Genomic DNA, 15,903 nt, shown 5'->3' with positions numbered 1-15,903 from the left:
ATATTATTAAAGGTCAGTTATTTTCTTTGTTGTATTTGTGTATTTTGGATCACTTTATCCCAGTGATCCTAAAAGTTCTCTGTACTGTATATTTCAAAGTTTTTTATCAAATATAGTGCACCAAACTTTACTCATCGTGTACTATTCCTGCTCGCTGCAACCATTACTGGTTTTTTTTCCTTGCTCTGTTTCATGTGTGATGCCCCTCTCACGCTGTCCTGAACGCAGACCTTTGAGTCATGCTCAAGCAATTGCGCTTCCAGACCTTTGAGTCATGCTCAAGCAATTGCGCTTCCTTCCATCACTACTGTGCTTTGCTGAGCTACAGGCACATAGCATATTTCTGCTATTCCTGTTGTATTGTGAATAAGGGCTTTAGCGTCATCAAAGGACAGTCTTGTGGCTCTTTCACCGTCTCTCGCCAACCTATCCTTCCGTGGTTGTCCTTGGCAACAGGACAGCCAAGCGGCTGATGGCGTGAACAGACCAAAATAAAATCTATTTTTGTTTGTATTTAAAGGCCACTGTGCATTAACTCGATGACACTTAATGGAGCAAGGGAGGGGTGTGTGTGTGTGCGTGTGTGTGTGCGTGCGTGAATGTGTGTGTGTGTGTGTGTGTGTGAAATGTGATTGGTGTGGGCCGGCCAGAGTGACGGCGCGCTAGGTGTTGATACGAGTGTGTCATCCGATGTCCCAAACTGTGACTTCTTGATCTTTTTTCTGCAATGCAAATCATGGATTTCTTTTCACCACATTACCCGCCCACCGTTTCTTCACTGAGGATGATATGAAACGCTTATAGACCCAACCCCGGCCTCAGCTAGACAACCACCCCCATAGCAACTCTCCAAGGCCCCCCGCTGTGTGCTAGTACCTGGATTAAGCATTCACTCTCAACTCTTCGGCTCGCCTTTTGCTTTCTCCGTTTCACTCCGTCTCGGTCAGGTCAGTATCCTGGAGCAAAGTGCACGTGGCGGTCATCCTGCCCAATCGGGGTGATTTGAAAGTGTAACTCATGCGCTCTCTCAATCCCTTTCTCCCACTCACTCTGATGCGTGGCTCAGTCAATAGAGCCTTTGTGGACAAGGGTTGATGGTGAATTAATTAGGCTGATAGCAATGAGTGCCTTAAGACTCTGGGCCGTCGCCAAGCTTCTGCTATTCGACAGACCCCCCCCCCCCCCCCCCCCCCCCCTTTTTGAAACACTGATCACAGTTGCACTTCCTATTTGCTTTCTTAGGGGCAGCAATGTCCAAGTGGAGTTAAATCAATGTGTGCTTTTGTTTGGAATAGCCGACCAGCAATAAGCCACTCGGACGTGGCCAAGGACCCTGTGCAAAGTTGTCACTCCATGCTAACCGACACTACGTACGCACACACGATGCTCTCCTGTCGGGGAGACCTTCCAAAGCCTCCAGCAGAGCCCAGAGTAGACGCAGTAGACCACTACATGCTCAATGATGGTCGTGCATACAAAGAGTAAAAAATGGGGAGAGTCGGTGAGACTAAAAACGAATGTCCTTCGCAGGGTGACCCTCGCGCGCGGAGCAGACGCAGGGACACGTAGCTCGTACAAGGGACGGCCAGTCGGCGCCTTGGCCCAGTGTTTGCCGCCGCCCGAGACGACCCGCCGTGTGCTTTGTCCCCGTCTTTGTCTCCAGGAGGCAACAGGCGAGTGTGCATATCGTCACCATGCATGCGGCTTGCCCCGAGTGTGCTCGTGTGAGCTTGTATGTGTGTGTGTCTCTCTGTGTGTGCGCTGCCTGCTTTAGTCACCCACTCCTCCCTGCCAAACGGACCCCCGACCCCGCCCCTCGGATGGGTGATTTATCACGGGTGCCATTGACGGTGGCGGCAGTGGGCGCCGTTTCCCCCAGCTCCACACATCTATTTTTACCGTCTTATTGCTCCCCAAGCCACTAGAGACGACGTGATTAGATGATCGAGAGATTGATGAAAAGGGAGGAAAATAGGTGGTGGAGAGGAAGGGGGGAGGGGCAAAGGGCTGTCCCCCCCCCCCACCCACCCCACTCCCCATGTTGTGAGTGACATCACAAAAATGAGGCAACCTCACGCAGTATTTGCTATGAGAAGACAAAGATGCAAAGCATCGTGACGTGGATACTTGACATGGCCACTGAGTTGCTTGTTCATCGTAATCCTTCTGTGCAGGGGTTTTTGGTCGAGTTAAAGAGCTGTGTTTTAATTGCTTACCGACACCTCACATTCTGAATCTCAAACCCAGTGCGAAAAAAGCAAACCATTTGTCATTTTGCTATAAGGATGTTTAAGCAAAGCTTTCTCAGCCTTCTACAAGTGAGGTTGTTGTGTACAGATACACTGAAACACTATACGCAATGTGATATAGATCAGCGGTCCCCAACCTTTTCAGCATCAAGGACCGGTATGACCGGTACCAAATGACCCACGGACCGGTACCGGTCCGCGGACCGGGGGTTGGGGACCGCTGATATAGATCACATTGCCTCATCGTTTTGTTTCGTCATTCGCATTCTGTTTTCCTTAACGTAAACCATGATCATGGGAGATTTATCCATTGTATCTCACACTCCTCCTCATCCTCCTCTTCTCCTCTGCGGTGCAGGTACAACCCGTCCCCCACGTGACGAAGAGGTCCCTGGTGTTCACTACAACTTCCTGTCCGTCGAGGACTTTTTGGAGTTGGAGAAGGCTGGGACCCTCTTAGAGATTGGATCGTATGAAGGTAGGTCTCCACATTCTCTAACTCGAGTTTCGTTCATTGTTTCAAGTAAACGTCTGAGTTCCCAAACAATGTGCATCAAAATACATTGACAACGGTACCAGTTGGACATGTAGCAATTTACTAGGAATTATTTGACCTTCTAGGGAAATGTGAGCGAGGTGCAGTGACTCAATAAAAAGGCACTGGACGCACACAATATTAACCCCCCTGACTTCTGTCTGCCCACTTTTAAAATAAATGAATACGATAAATTAATAAATAAATAAATGTCATCTTCTGAAAACATTAACGTGAAGGTTTCTAATTCATTCCTCTCTATGGTCAGTAGAAGAAAAAATCGGTTTAGTCTAGGCAGTAACAGTGAGTTTCAACGTAGTGGAATGTTTAATGTTACTCCTTTCTGCTAAATGTTTCTGCTATGAAATAGTCAGTGTCTGTACTTTAACTGAGGCCTTCAATATTATACTTGCAATAGTGATGATAACCCATTTTCACATTTCAAAAGACCTTTAGAACGATTGACCGTTTCGGAATAAACACTATTTAAGCTTATCTTAAACCCAAAAAAATCAAGCGATGATACCTAGGACAGCCATTGGGCCTATTGAAGCAGATGTACATCGTGGATTGGGAACCATGGAGGGCATCATGTTGAACTAGCGGATGACAGCAGTGTAGCTCAGTGGGAGATCTCAGTTGGAGCTTATGGGCGGGGGCGGGGGGGATCTGAAGTGAGGAAGCAGGGTGCCCTACATGGCAACACCCTTCTCATGCTGGATACCTCCCATCCCTCAAAGGTGATCTCCGATACATTTGTTTGCGTGATAAAAAAAATAGGGTCAAAAGGGATGCTGTGCATGTTCTTATGATGAATGTTATTGACATAATTTGAGCTACGGATGAGTTTTTCCACATGCTTCGAAGCATAATGACCTGTACTGTAGTTGCCAATGTGATGAACAGAATCACAAACACTTCTGGTGTGGGGTCTGGTGTTGTGATATGTTTTATTGTTTACATTCGTTTAAATAAACCACCCCACCTATGGATGCATCCAAACACTTTCTTCCCAGCACCACTAATGTTGTCTGACTCCGTAGTAAAGGCTAATTTAATGTGGGCTAGCAACATGTAAACAAAAAAAATTTCCTAATTTGAAACGGTAATCGTTTGTCTCTTGTTTATTCTAATTACAATTCTGGAAAATATTATTGTACTATTATTACTAATGTTATTACTGTGGATCATGACATATTGTTTCCTTACCAAAACAAGAAAAATATACACCATATTTATTCCTGTTGCTTTTACAAAATAGCACATTGTTCTGCTGGCTTCACCAACCCAGAGGAGATGATTATTTTGCTCAAATACTGCTAAACGAAAAAGCTATGTCCTGGGGATTCTAGTGATGACAAAGCTACAGCAAACACAGTGGACAAGAACAGCGTGTAATGAGCAGCCAGTCACGACTAGGGTCACGGCTGGAATTCAAATTTATACCCTTCTCATTTAACAAGACAAAGATTGGTTTAGTCATGCCACTCCTACACGCACGCACGCACGCACGCACGGGCGCACGCCCTGACCCAGACTCTGCCAATGCATTCACCCTGTTGTTGTCCTGCCATGCCCCCCTAACATGTCCTCCTTTTCTGCTGCACCCCCCCCTCCCCTTCCGCCCTATCTTAATTTCCCCCCGTTGCCTAGGTAACTATTATGGGACGCCCAAGCCGCCAGCGCAGCCCCCCGCTGGGATAGTGATTAGTAGCGGCGGTGATGCCCCTCTGGCAGACGGGCTCAGCGGCAGCCTGCCCGGCTCACAGCACTCTACTCCACGACGCGCAGACACCTACGATGAGATGCACCATGCTGGGATAGGGCCTGGAGGGCGGCAGCACCAGCATCCACTGGAGGACGACGAGGACCTCCCGGAGATGAACAGCAGCTTCACAGGTACGCCTCTGGGAGGAGCTAAAGGGGATGGGGGGGCGGGGCTGAGGAGGGCGGGGAGGCGGGGCTACTAGGGCCGACGGTAGTTAGTGACGAGAGAGGGGCTGTAAAGGCACCGGTAGGAAGTGGGTGGGAGAGGGAACGAGAGCAGGGCATTTATTCGAAAAGCGAGGATCGTAAAGGGTGATCGTCCAGAGCGAAGTGTTATCGTACGACGGTCGCTCCGTTCTGTTCGGAATGCCTTGTCGAGCGCATCGGGTTGGGCGGGGGTGGGGGGTGTGTGTTGTGTTTGTTGTGCGTGGTAGGCCACTTCCTTTTTAGTTTTACCAAATAAACACAGAAAAGTAATGAGCTGTGTGGTCCAGGTGATGGGGGGAGCCGGGGTTGCTCCGCTGGATCACTTGTGAAGAAGGAAAAGATGGAAAGAGCCAAAGGAGTTGGAATGGAAGGATGGAATGAGGGAGTGGCTAGGGAAGAGTGTGTGTGTGTTTTGGGCGAGGGGTGTGGGGGGGGGGGGGGGGGTGTTGGGCCGGGGGGTTTAAGATGGAAGTGGGTTGCAGGAAAGGATTGTGGGAGGGAGACACAGAAGCAGATCAGGGGGACAAATGCGTTTTTAGAAGGCTATTCCAAGAAGGTAGGAAGGAGGAATACAAAATAACACGCGGGATCCAGGGAGGGGAGAGGGAGAGCGGGCGCACACACAGGAGCATGCTGTGGTGACGGGCTGCAGGATACAAGTGGTTCTTTGTGTGGTGAGTAAGTGGTCTCCGCTTTTGTCCACATCCGCCAGTGTCTGGGTGTCTGGGAGGGAGAAAAATAGTGCCATCTGGCTGCAAGCGGGACGGCACTGGATGACATGGCAGCCTCCATGTTTGAAATATTCCCCGCCGTCGTGTAAATATACAGTTGTGGTTGCTGTGCGAACTGTGTATTTATTGCTAGTTGGAGTCGGGAGAATTTCTGAGATTTTTATAGGAATGGAGGATACCACGTGGCTTGTATTTGTGGCTAGTGATGGTGACTACACCCTTTTTATTAGGCTACGCAGGCTTGTTTATGGTGTATCAATAATATGTGTCGGATTTGTACCGTAATAATAATGTGGCTTTTAAATCAGCCTGCTGTATTGCAACATCCTTCTAAAATGTTATTCATTTTTGTGACACGTAGCTCCGACGTCTATAGATAGTCAAACAAGCCTCGGCCTTCATTTGTGTTTAAAGGTGTGACCAACGGTTGTGTACTCTCCACATGGGAGTGTTTGTGTTGCAGCGTGCCAAGGTGTCAGCAAGGTGTCAGTCAGCATGTGAATGAGGTAACAGGAAATGCAGTGCTTAAAGGCGGGGGGGGATAGGGTTAGGTGTTAGGGGTTAGGGGGGGGGGGGGGGGGGGGTACGTGCGAATTGTCCCTCTTGAATAAGCATCTGCTCTGCAGGAGGAGGAAGTTTGGGATGGTTCAGGGATAAAAGAGTGCAAGCAGTGAGTATAATAATGTTTTTGGAAGATGGGCAATACCCACTATGAATCCCAAACTGTAAGGTATCGGCTGACTAAAAACCAATTCCACCCTTTACACTTGGTGCCCTTGGATTTCTAATCAGACACTTAATAAAACCTTTTCATAATGGCTTTCAATGAGGGTCTTGTTTAAGCCGCGAATCAGACCTGTATTCAATCATACATTCTGTACCTGTGGCATCTGAAAAACTAATTTCAGGCCACTGTCAATATCCTTAAAATATATCCCTATGACTACTTTGAGGCAGGCCTATTGCAGACCAAGGGTGTAACCATGATAGCCATGATATGATGTTATAGGAAATGTGCAAGTAATTTCAAATCGACATATCTTGGCCAGCTACCTGGCGCCCTGCGCATGCCTCCAGCAGCGCTCCATAATACAGTGTAGTGAATGTTTCTAGATCTTAAACTGTGATAGTAGCACTTGCAGAAAGGTATCTGCTGTTATCTCTGTCAGACAGAACTTATTTCTGTGGAAAACCGTCATCAATGGACTACAGGGTGGCTTTTTAGAATGCCAATCACCTGCCAACGTCCTGGAGATTCAACACTTAGCCTGCTAGCCGGGATTTGTTGATTCATATTTGTGTTTGCAATTGGTTCTGTTTGTGATGTCTGATCAAGGTTAGTGAAGCAGGGCCATTTCTGTCAATGTCAAACAAGGCATTTAGCCAAATAAGCCTCTTATTGCTAGTGATACTAAGTGGACGGATGGATAAATGGTTACAAGGAGGAAGTAATGAATGTATAAATGAAGGAATGAACAGCTTCGGTCGCGTTTCGCACCAAGCATGTGTTATTTTGTGTCGATTTTGCACACCACATTTCTTTGCCGTGGTCAGCACTTTCTTTTTCTGGGCTACTCGTGTATTTTAGCAGCCGCTGCTGGACCAGGACCATTTATTTCGGCTGTTCTGTGTACAACTTCATAAAGTCATAGTCACGCACCCTGGTGTAATACTCTACTCCAAAAGTGTGAATTTAGACCGCTAGACTCTAATAAATCTGTGTCGGGCATTGATGCTGCAGTATTCATGCGGGGAGGGGGGCGGGATAAACTGTAATTAATACGGCAATGTCTATACTCTGACACGTCTCCCCCTGTCCCTCTTTCTTCTTTGGTTTCTTTCTTTTGTGGTAATGTGTTCTGTTGCTCTTCTGCGATAGTCTGATAGCTGTGTATCATCCTCCTGTTTGATAATGGCTATGGAAGCGCTGGCATCTCAAAGAACTGTCCACCAACCCCTCATTCCCGACGAGGATTGAAGCAGTTCCAAGGAACTACAATTAACGCTCGCAAAACGTGTGTCCCCCTCCTGTACCTCGTCTCTTCCCTCCCTCCAGGCGACTCCAGCGAAGCGGACGACTTTCACCAAGCGGTGCGCCCCTTTGACTCCCGCCAGAGCGCCCCGTCCTACGCCGGGACCACCCCCTCCCCGTTGGCCACCACGGACAGGACACAGCAAACGCACCCCCACCCCCCCCCGGAGGACGACCCGCTGGGACCCCTGCCGGAGAACTGGGAGATGGCGTACACGGAGAACGGGGAGGGCTACTTCATAGAGTAGGTCGTCTGGAGGAGAGGGGCGAAGGGGGCGTCTGCACTGGCGTCCTTGGATCGTCTTGTCTGTCTACTAGCGTGTGTTGGTCTCCAGCGCTAACAGAAGGGCTCTGATGAACAGAACCACAACAGCTTTGAGATGGAAAGATAGCAAAAACAGCTTGCTAAGGGTTCTGCAAATATGATAATTTGGATATTGAAGCTTTGTGGAAACTAAGTAAATGTTAGCATTGAATTATCAACAATATGAAGCTCACAGATACAGAAAATGGTAGACGAGGTTATGAGCATAGGTTGTCTGCAGTGTCAAATAAACTGTGCAGTCCAACCAAAGGGTTCTGCGTGGCGGTGAAACAGTCTTCAAGCTGCCAGTCTGCGTTATGCAGTCAGCATATATTTCAATATCAGTATGATCAAACATCGGTTCAGTGAGTTCTTGCGTGGGTTATACAGGAGCTAGTTGACCTGCTTTATTGATAGAGTTGCATCATGTCCCAGAATAGGATCATCCTGATCATCCACAGAACAGGTTGTAAGACTTCATGTAGACTCATGCATTGCAATTCCCAACATCATCTTATTTGCCGCCATGCTCTTTGGAATTGTATTATAGAGGGAATATTTGCATTTGTATAGTTGTTTCCCCCTTGCAAATGATATGATGACCTCCAAGTGTTCCTTGTGTCCATGTTCAGCCACAATACCAAGACCACATCCTGGATAGACCCTCGGTGCCTGGACAAACCTCAGAAACCCCTAGAAGAATGTGAAGATGATGGTACGTGTGTGTGTGTGTGTGTGTGTGTGTGTGTGTGTGTGTGTGTGTGTGTGTGTGTGTGTGTGTGTGTGTGTGTGTGTGTGTGTGTGTGTGTGTGTGTGTGTGTGTGTGTGTGTGTGTGGTGTATATTCAAATAGTGTTGAAAGAACCTGAACAATTTTGTCTTTGTTAAATCAAAGCTCAATTCTGAAAAAAAAATTGGTTCAACATTTATGCCCTAGGGAATCTTTTTGTTCTCGTATATATATATATTGTTTTATGATTGTCACCCGCCCCTAGTGTTGACATTTCCTCTGTAGCCTGTAGGTGTCAGCATTGTGTAGTGTGCCCCTGCAGTCTAAATGGAATAAGTTTACAGCTGTTCTGATCTTAGCAAAAACATGCCCCTCACCCCTTAGGTGTGAGTTGATACCAGTAGAACCCCCTATTTATGAATACAACTATTCCTTCAGATGCGTTAACACACTGCACATTGCTGTGCACACACACAATGCAATGCGCAGCGGTGGTTGTGTGCTTCGATATCTGTGCAAGCAAACAAATGTACATTTATTTTCCTGGAAAATAATAGTTTTTGTTAGTGAGGTGCATCTTTAACCCTTTTAAAAGTAAAGTTTGATTATTTTCTGCATGAGTGCAATGAGAAGATAACTGATTTTCCCCATCCAAAGGTAATTACAATACAGAATTGTTTCAAACCTTTCAGTTTTGATGAGCTATTGCCACCTGGTGGTTGTAAATAGTTACTACATTGTACTAATGAATACCCCATATTAAGGTTCTCTCTCTTCATCTCTCCTACCATTCTGCTGCCCTGTCTCTCTTGCCAAGCAGAAGGGGTACACACAGAGGAGCTGGACAATGATCTAGGTAGGCTGTCAACTCATTCACCATCACCACTAGTTGAATGTTCACAAAGGCCCACAGCATGAATGCATTTCCAGCACACTGAACACCTCATCTACATCATGTCATCTTCCGAGCTACCGAATAGGCTGTAATGTGGCCCGTTTTCAGATTGATTAGTGAATTGAATTGATTGAATTAATTACGTGTGTGCTGTCAACACCTAAACAGAGGTTACCTTGTTTTAGTGCTGTTGGATGCAGATTATGTAGCTATAAGATATGAATAAGCACGTGCAGATTATGAACACACACACACACACACACACACACACACACACACACACACACACACACACACACACACACACCACACACACACACACTTACACAAACGACAGGCGCTCAACATCCTTATTGACAAGAGATGGCGTTCATTCCAGGCTGTTTTGGTTTATTGATGAGGGTCTCCATGGCTTGTTTGAGAGAGACAGAGGGCCGATACCCCTGGCTCCATCCATGCATTGTAAGCAGACTGAATTTTGCAGTTGCAGCCTGATTAATAGTTGCGCAAGATTTCAATGACAACCCTTTCAATGGGCACTCTGTGAGACTTGTTCTATGGGTATTACATCAACAGGGTTAGCTGTGTTGAAGGTTCAAATCCTCTATTGAAACACTCATTGCAGGGTAGGAAATCTTATTGAATGTTGGTAACTTTTTCTATGCTACATGATAGACAGAAAAAAAAGATAAAAAGATAAAAAAGAAAAAAAATAACCTGTAGCTGTTCTGGAAAATGCACAGTTGTATACAGAAGTTTTTTCGAAGTAATTTCAAGGTAAATTTTCTTTTATTTACATGATGCCCCAAGTCCTTCAAATGTCTGACCCTGCATCATGGTAAAATTATGCCTGGACATCATGATGATGATTCAAAGCACTTGGTTTTAACTCCTTCTACCTTGCAAAAAGCGAGGGGCACTAAATTGGATTGCGGGGTATTCCTTCTAGCACATGTGGCCACTTAATCAGCTACGCCAAGACTTGGAAGTTTTGAAAGTAACTGAAATCCATATGTTGCAAAAAAACTGAAAAAAAGCTCCATAACCACCGGCCATATCAAAGTACACAACAATGCTTGATCATACAAGGCCATGCATCCATGGGCCATCAGTCTTGTTGGCTATTGCCAGAGCACGCTTCCCATCTGTATCATGATGCGGGCAGCCAGATGGAACTCCACAGCCTCAAGTGGATAAACGTGTCCAATAACTATCGATCACAATATCCCATACAGACCAGGGGGGATGCGAAAAAGAAATGCAATTACTACCCTTCTCGTTGGGAGTTACAAACGCAGGAGACTGCAAATGATGCCCCGAGCTCTCGGGGTAGTGCTGGGTAGAAATCAAATACTGAGCAACAGAATGAGATGCTTACAGGTAGATATGCGTATAGCTGCAGGTGTGGGGGTGTGGGGGGGAGGGGGGGCTTGATATTTGAGATGGAAAGATTCGACGGAGAGCGTTTTTGAATGTCTCCTAGATTGCGTGCACTCTAATCCTCTCTGGATTCACGCACAGGAGTGTTTATTGCAGAGGTGGCTGCAGCGTCCCGCGGATAAGTAATGGCAGGAATGCAATGTGTCGTCGCACGCATACACACACGGACACACTGACACACACCCCTATGCAGACACAGAGGTGCACAGGTTGTCCCAGTTGGGGCGGAACTACTGCACTGTGAAATCAAGTGGGTGATTAGAATTTTAGCACAAGGCGAGGGGGGGGGACCATGTCGCTCTGCCTCATGTTCCCCTCCAGTGCATTTGAATCACCCCGGCCACCGTACCGCTCTGCGGGTGTGCTGTGTCGTACAGCCCCCCCCCCCCCCCCCCCCCCCCCCCCCCCCCCCGCACACACGGGCACCATGCAGTCGAACAGTCAGGTTTCATGTCATTTCTTGATTTTAACCGGTGTGGAAAAATCTGCTCCAGTTTTTTTGTGACCTAAAACTCAATTTGTGTGACGACTTTGCTGGTAAGCAGATTTTCCCGTTTGCTCAAAAACGCATTCTGCTTTCTGAGCCTTTCGGGGATATCTACTGTTGTGTGTCTATAGCGGTGTTGTGAATGAAGAGAGGCAACAGCGGTTTGACATGTGTAGCACACAAGTCTGCCATTGACTCCACTCAAACCGGAGGCGTTCCGCACTAGACAGCTAGAGGAGCGTTCTCCAGAGGTTGATGGATGTAATTACCCGGCAGGGCCACCACGTACACTCAGCCGTAATTGGCTGAGAGGGCAATGATATGCAAAATTGATACCTCGCCGGAGAGAATGATTGGACAATTTGCCTATAAAACATTTGACATTGCTGTTGTGTTGGACGCCACCCAATAATCGTTCCATTGCTGCAATCAGTCTACGGACAATTTCTAGGGAGGCGTTTGGCATCTTTGAATTTGCAATGTAATATATATATATACCACTCGGGTCAAACAATAGGCACTTCTTGTCCTAAATCATCCGTTAATGGCTTGTTCACAGTGTGAATGACGGTAATGTTCTTGTCTCTTGGAGATGCTTGCGTAGTTGGGAGAAATATTGGCGCACGATGCAAGGCCAAATACGACCTGGCCCACATCTTAACCTCAACCTTGCAATGATTGACGGTGAGAAATCCATGAGGTCACAACCAAGCGACCACAGCTGGGATCCATGCTCCAGCACACGTCCACTCTAGTCGACCCCTTAAGGACAACGAGTTAACACGTCATTGATTTAACGGGCAAAACATGAGGGATCTTGTCTTTGATAAGTGGTTCTATGATTGGCGGGAAGAAAGAGGAAGATAAGCAAAATGGAACCGTCTCCCAAAGTGAATTACGAGGCACCTGGCAAGTGTGTTTCTATCTGCATGCTTGTTTGTTTGTCAGTATGTATGTGTTTATCAGTGTGTGAGTGATTATAGGTGTTTGATGTTGGTTTGTGTTTGTCTTTCATTGTGTGTGTGTGTGTGTGTGTGTGTGTGTGTGTGTGTGTGTGTGTGTGTGTGTGTGTGTGTGTGTGTGTGTGTGTGTGTGTGTGTGTGTGTGTGTGTGTGTGTGTGTGTGTGTGTGTCTCCTCCTATCTGTGTGTCCCTGCCACCCCTCTATACACTTATCTGATGCGTGAAAATTGCAGCAATGGAAGGGGAGGGAGGGAGGTGGGGAGTGCAGGCAGGCAGGCAGGCTGGGCGAGGGGAGGGGAGGGTGGCAGACAGCCTGTGAAGCATCCTCCCTCTGGCCTTGGAGACTGACTGACAAACAGGCAGGAAAGACGCATGGCAGAGTTCTCTGCTGGCCTGAATTCCTTCTTTACAGTCAACAATATATCGCCATGCATCTGCATTTTGGATCTGCCTATACTCACTGTATGTCTCTGTCTTTCTCTGTCTGTCTCTCTCTGTCTCGGTCTGTCACTCTCTCTGTCTGTCTCTGTCTGTGTGTCTGTTTTCCTTTCCTGCAGAACTGCCGACCGGGTGGGAGAAGATAGACGATCCAGTGTATGGGGTCTACTACGTGGAGTAAGTCACACAGCGCTGTGCAGGCGTCGGAGGTGGTGGTGGTGGGGGTGGTGTTGCAGAAAGATTTCGGGTTTAACTGTAAAATACAGAGAGCTCACACAACAGATGTACTGTTGCAGCATTAAACATCAGCCACATACATAACTATTTCAGGCCTTTTCAAGAAATGTAGGCCATTTTTGTGCTCATGTCATTTGGTGTGTGTGTGTGTGTGTGTGTGTGTGTGTGTGTGTGTGTGTGTGTGTGTGTGTGTGTGTGTGTGTGTGTGTGTGTGTGTGTGTGTGTGTGTGTGTGTGTGTGTGTGTGTGTGTGTGTGTGTGTGTGTGTGTGCGCAAAATGTAAATATGTTTCATGTGGTTTTGATGCTCATACCTCAGGGGACTGGATGCTCTGCTGCTGATGTTTTATTTTGATGTCCTTTTATCAGACTGCATTATTAGCCCGTTGGAATGCTTTTAAGTCGTGTCTATTTCGTTCTGATTAAATGTGTTTTTATTATTTCTCCCTGCCTATATGCCATTGAATAGTTGGGATTTAGTGTCTTAATCCGTGTTTGCCGACCGTATTGATCAATTCTTATCTCTATATCGTTCCTTTGAGTCTCCTTCACCGTCCTAGCTCTCTCTTGCTCTCCCGACCGCTCACTCTCTCTCGCTCTCTTTTTCCCTATGACCTAATTTTCTCCTCCTTCTCATTCTTTCCTCATCCACAACCTTGTCTGTTCTTGCTTGATCATCCAATCTATTCGTTGCTATGGTTTCCATACATCTATGATTTTCGGCCTTCCATCCGACCAATGATTGTCTAATTTCCTTTCATCCTGTATTGTGAAAAACATTCCTTCGTCCACCTTTTGGCTTTGTTTTTCCATTCCTCGGATTTCAATTTCCCATTACCCAACACAACCCCCACCCACACCCCCACACACACCGCACCCGACGTAATTCAATTCCCCGGCCTCACGTGTGTCTGTATACGTTCGTATTCCTCATTCAAATTTTCCAATCTTCTTTCTCCTCCGCGCTCCGGCCCTCCAATCTACCATCCCCCATCGTCAATACCCCCGTGTTGTCTTTGCTTTATTATTTATATATTCGATCCTTGTTGTCTTGCCCTTTTTGTTGTGTCCCTCCATACGTTTCCCCACCACCACCACTCCCTTCAACCAACCAACCACTGGCCTTCCTCCAACCTCACCTCCGACCTCCACTCTCCACCCTCCAGCCACATCAACAGGAAGACCCAGTACGAGAACCCGGTGCTGGAGGCCAAGCGGCGCCGGCAGCTGGAGCAGCAGCAGCCGCTCAGCCAGCAGCCACCCGAAGGTGAGCGCTACATCCGAGGTTCGTTCACCAGCCCCCGCCGGGGGCGTCACTTTCTTTCTTTCTATCCATATGGCGCGACTGGGGTGTGTTTGTGATGCGTGCGTGCGTGTGTGCGTGCGTGCGTGCGTGCGTGCGTGTGTGTGTGTGTGTGTGGCTTTTGTGTACCCGACTTTGGCTAATTCTTGCTGTCGCCTGCTACTGACTTATGATTTGCTAAGTGACCTTCCATAAAGGCATACCTATGATTTATAGCTGTGTACCCGCAGCCGTTTTAATGGGTATATTCTCTTTTGTAGCTCAGTTGTGTATGTGTCAAAACTGTTGATAAATGCTCTCTCTCACAGTGGCGTGAAAGGTAAGTTTGATGTCAAGCTGCTGGATATCCTTGTTCAGTTCCTCCCCTAATGGGTTATTTGAGCAGGACCATATGGAGCTGCGCTAACACATTTAACACCCCACTTCAGCCGCTAACACCGGCGCGATACAATAAAACAACAAAACACGTGTTACATTACGTCTCCGGTTGCGTTAATTCCCCGGGTCTGCACGGCACAAACTCCCTGCTGCTCCGGAAGATCTTGTCCAGATATTATTTTCCTGTAACGGCCCAAAGCAACCCAAAAGCGCTCGAAGCGTAGCAGTAGCTCCCCCTCCCCTCCCACATCCATCGTCAGGACGTCCTGCGGGCAGAGGGATTCCCGAAAGGAGATTGGACTCTCAGGAGGTGGGGAAGCCTCTCCACGGCTCTTCACGTTCTACTCCCTCAGCATAAAACGTTGTCTTACTCGATGACACCCTTAGTGCGTCCGGCCCTATGAATACTCAATCTCTCTCGACCAGAACCCAATACACGAACAGGGCTTTCCCTCCAACCCTGCCCTATTGATTCTATCTCAGCGCTCCGAATATGAATGACCGCCGTGCTTCGTATGAGCGCGAGGAGGAACATGGAAGGGTGATTTATGGCAGGCTGCGCCCGGTGTGCAGATGGAACGCCGTTCTTTTTTCCGCCACAGTCGTTCGTCAAGGGAGGGAAACCGGGGAATATGAGGCTCTTTTCACCCGGTTGGTAAATGTAATTTAATAGCCGTCTATTGTCGCTCGGCAGGGAGTCAAGGCTTTATTATATACATCACTGGTTGTCCCTCAATCACGGCCAGTCACGGTTTTATAAGCATCCCCAGGGCTGCGTAGGGGAGTAGTCTGGCTGTATTGCAGCCGCACTGTGAGATTTGTAATTTTCACCCCAGAAATTCAACCTCAGCTTCCTAGCCAATCTCCTCCAGATCCCCAGGGGAGAGGGTGAGGGCAGCTGGAATGGAAGTTCTGCGTCACGGGCATTAGCTCTTGCTTCCGCCCGCCCCCCCACTCGCCAGCCATAAACTGTAAATTCATAGGAGGTGGGCACCCGCACACACACTTCATGACCCCCATTCGGAGTTCACACGCCCCTTGCTGTTGCAGAATGGATCGAGGACTCAAACATGGCAGGGGCCCCGCTGGCCAGCTACGCCGCAGCCACCCTGCAGGAGACCTACAGGGACCCGCAGAAAGGCCCGCCCATGCCCAACGCCATGGGCCAGAAACGTGAGTACCACAGGCGGTAGTGCTACTGAGAAAAGACA

The 15,903-nt window shown here is 47.7% G+C and overlaps 1 protein-coding gene across 1 annotated transcript in view; it reads left to right on the top strand.

The window, feature by feature from the left end:
- The window catches only part of magi1b (membrane associated guanylate kinase, WW and PDZ domain containing 1b), a 108,636-nt gene that overhangs the window by 53,099 nt on the left and 39,634 nt on the right, over positions 1-15,903 (top strand). Inside the window, 8 exon segments of the mRNA XM_060070114.1 lie at positions 2,608-2,727; positions 4,438-4,683; positions 7,546-7,765; positions 8,458-8,540; positions 9,375-9,410; positions 12,896-12,953; positions 14,178-14,296; positions 15,743-15,865. Of these exon segments, the coding sequence (XP_059926097.1) occupies positions 2,608-2,727; positions 4,438-4,683; positions 7,546-7,765; positions 8,458-8,540; positions 9,375-9,410; positions 12,896-12,953; positions 14,178-14,296; positions 15,743-15,865 (1,005 nt within the window).

This window comes from Gadus macrocephalus, chromosome 13, assembly GCF_031168955.1.
Source record: "Gadus macrocephalus chromosome 13, ASM3116895v1".
NCBI lineage: Eukaryota > Metazoa > Chordata > Actinopteri > Gadiformes > Gadidae > Gadus > Gadus macrocephalus.
The sequence above is the reverse complement of the archived record's forward strand: the minus strand, read 5'-3'. Positions and strand labels throughout refer to the sequence as shown.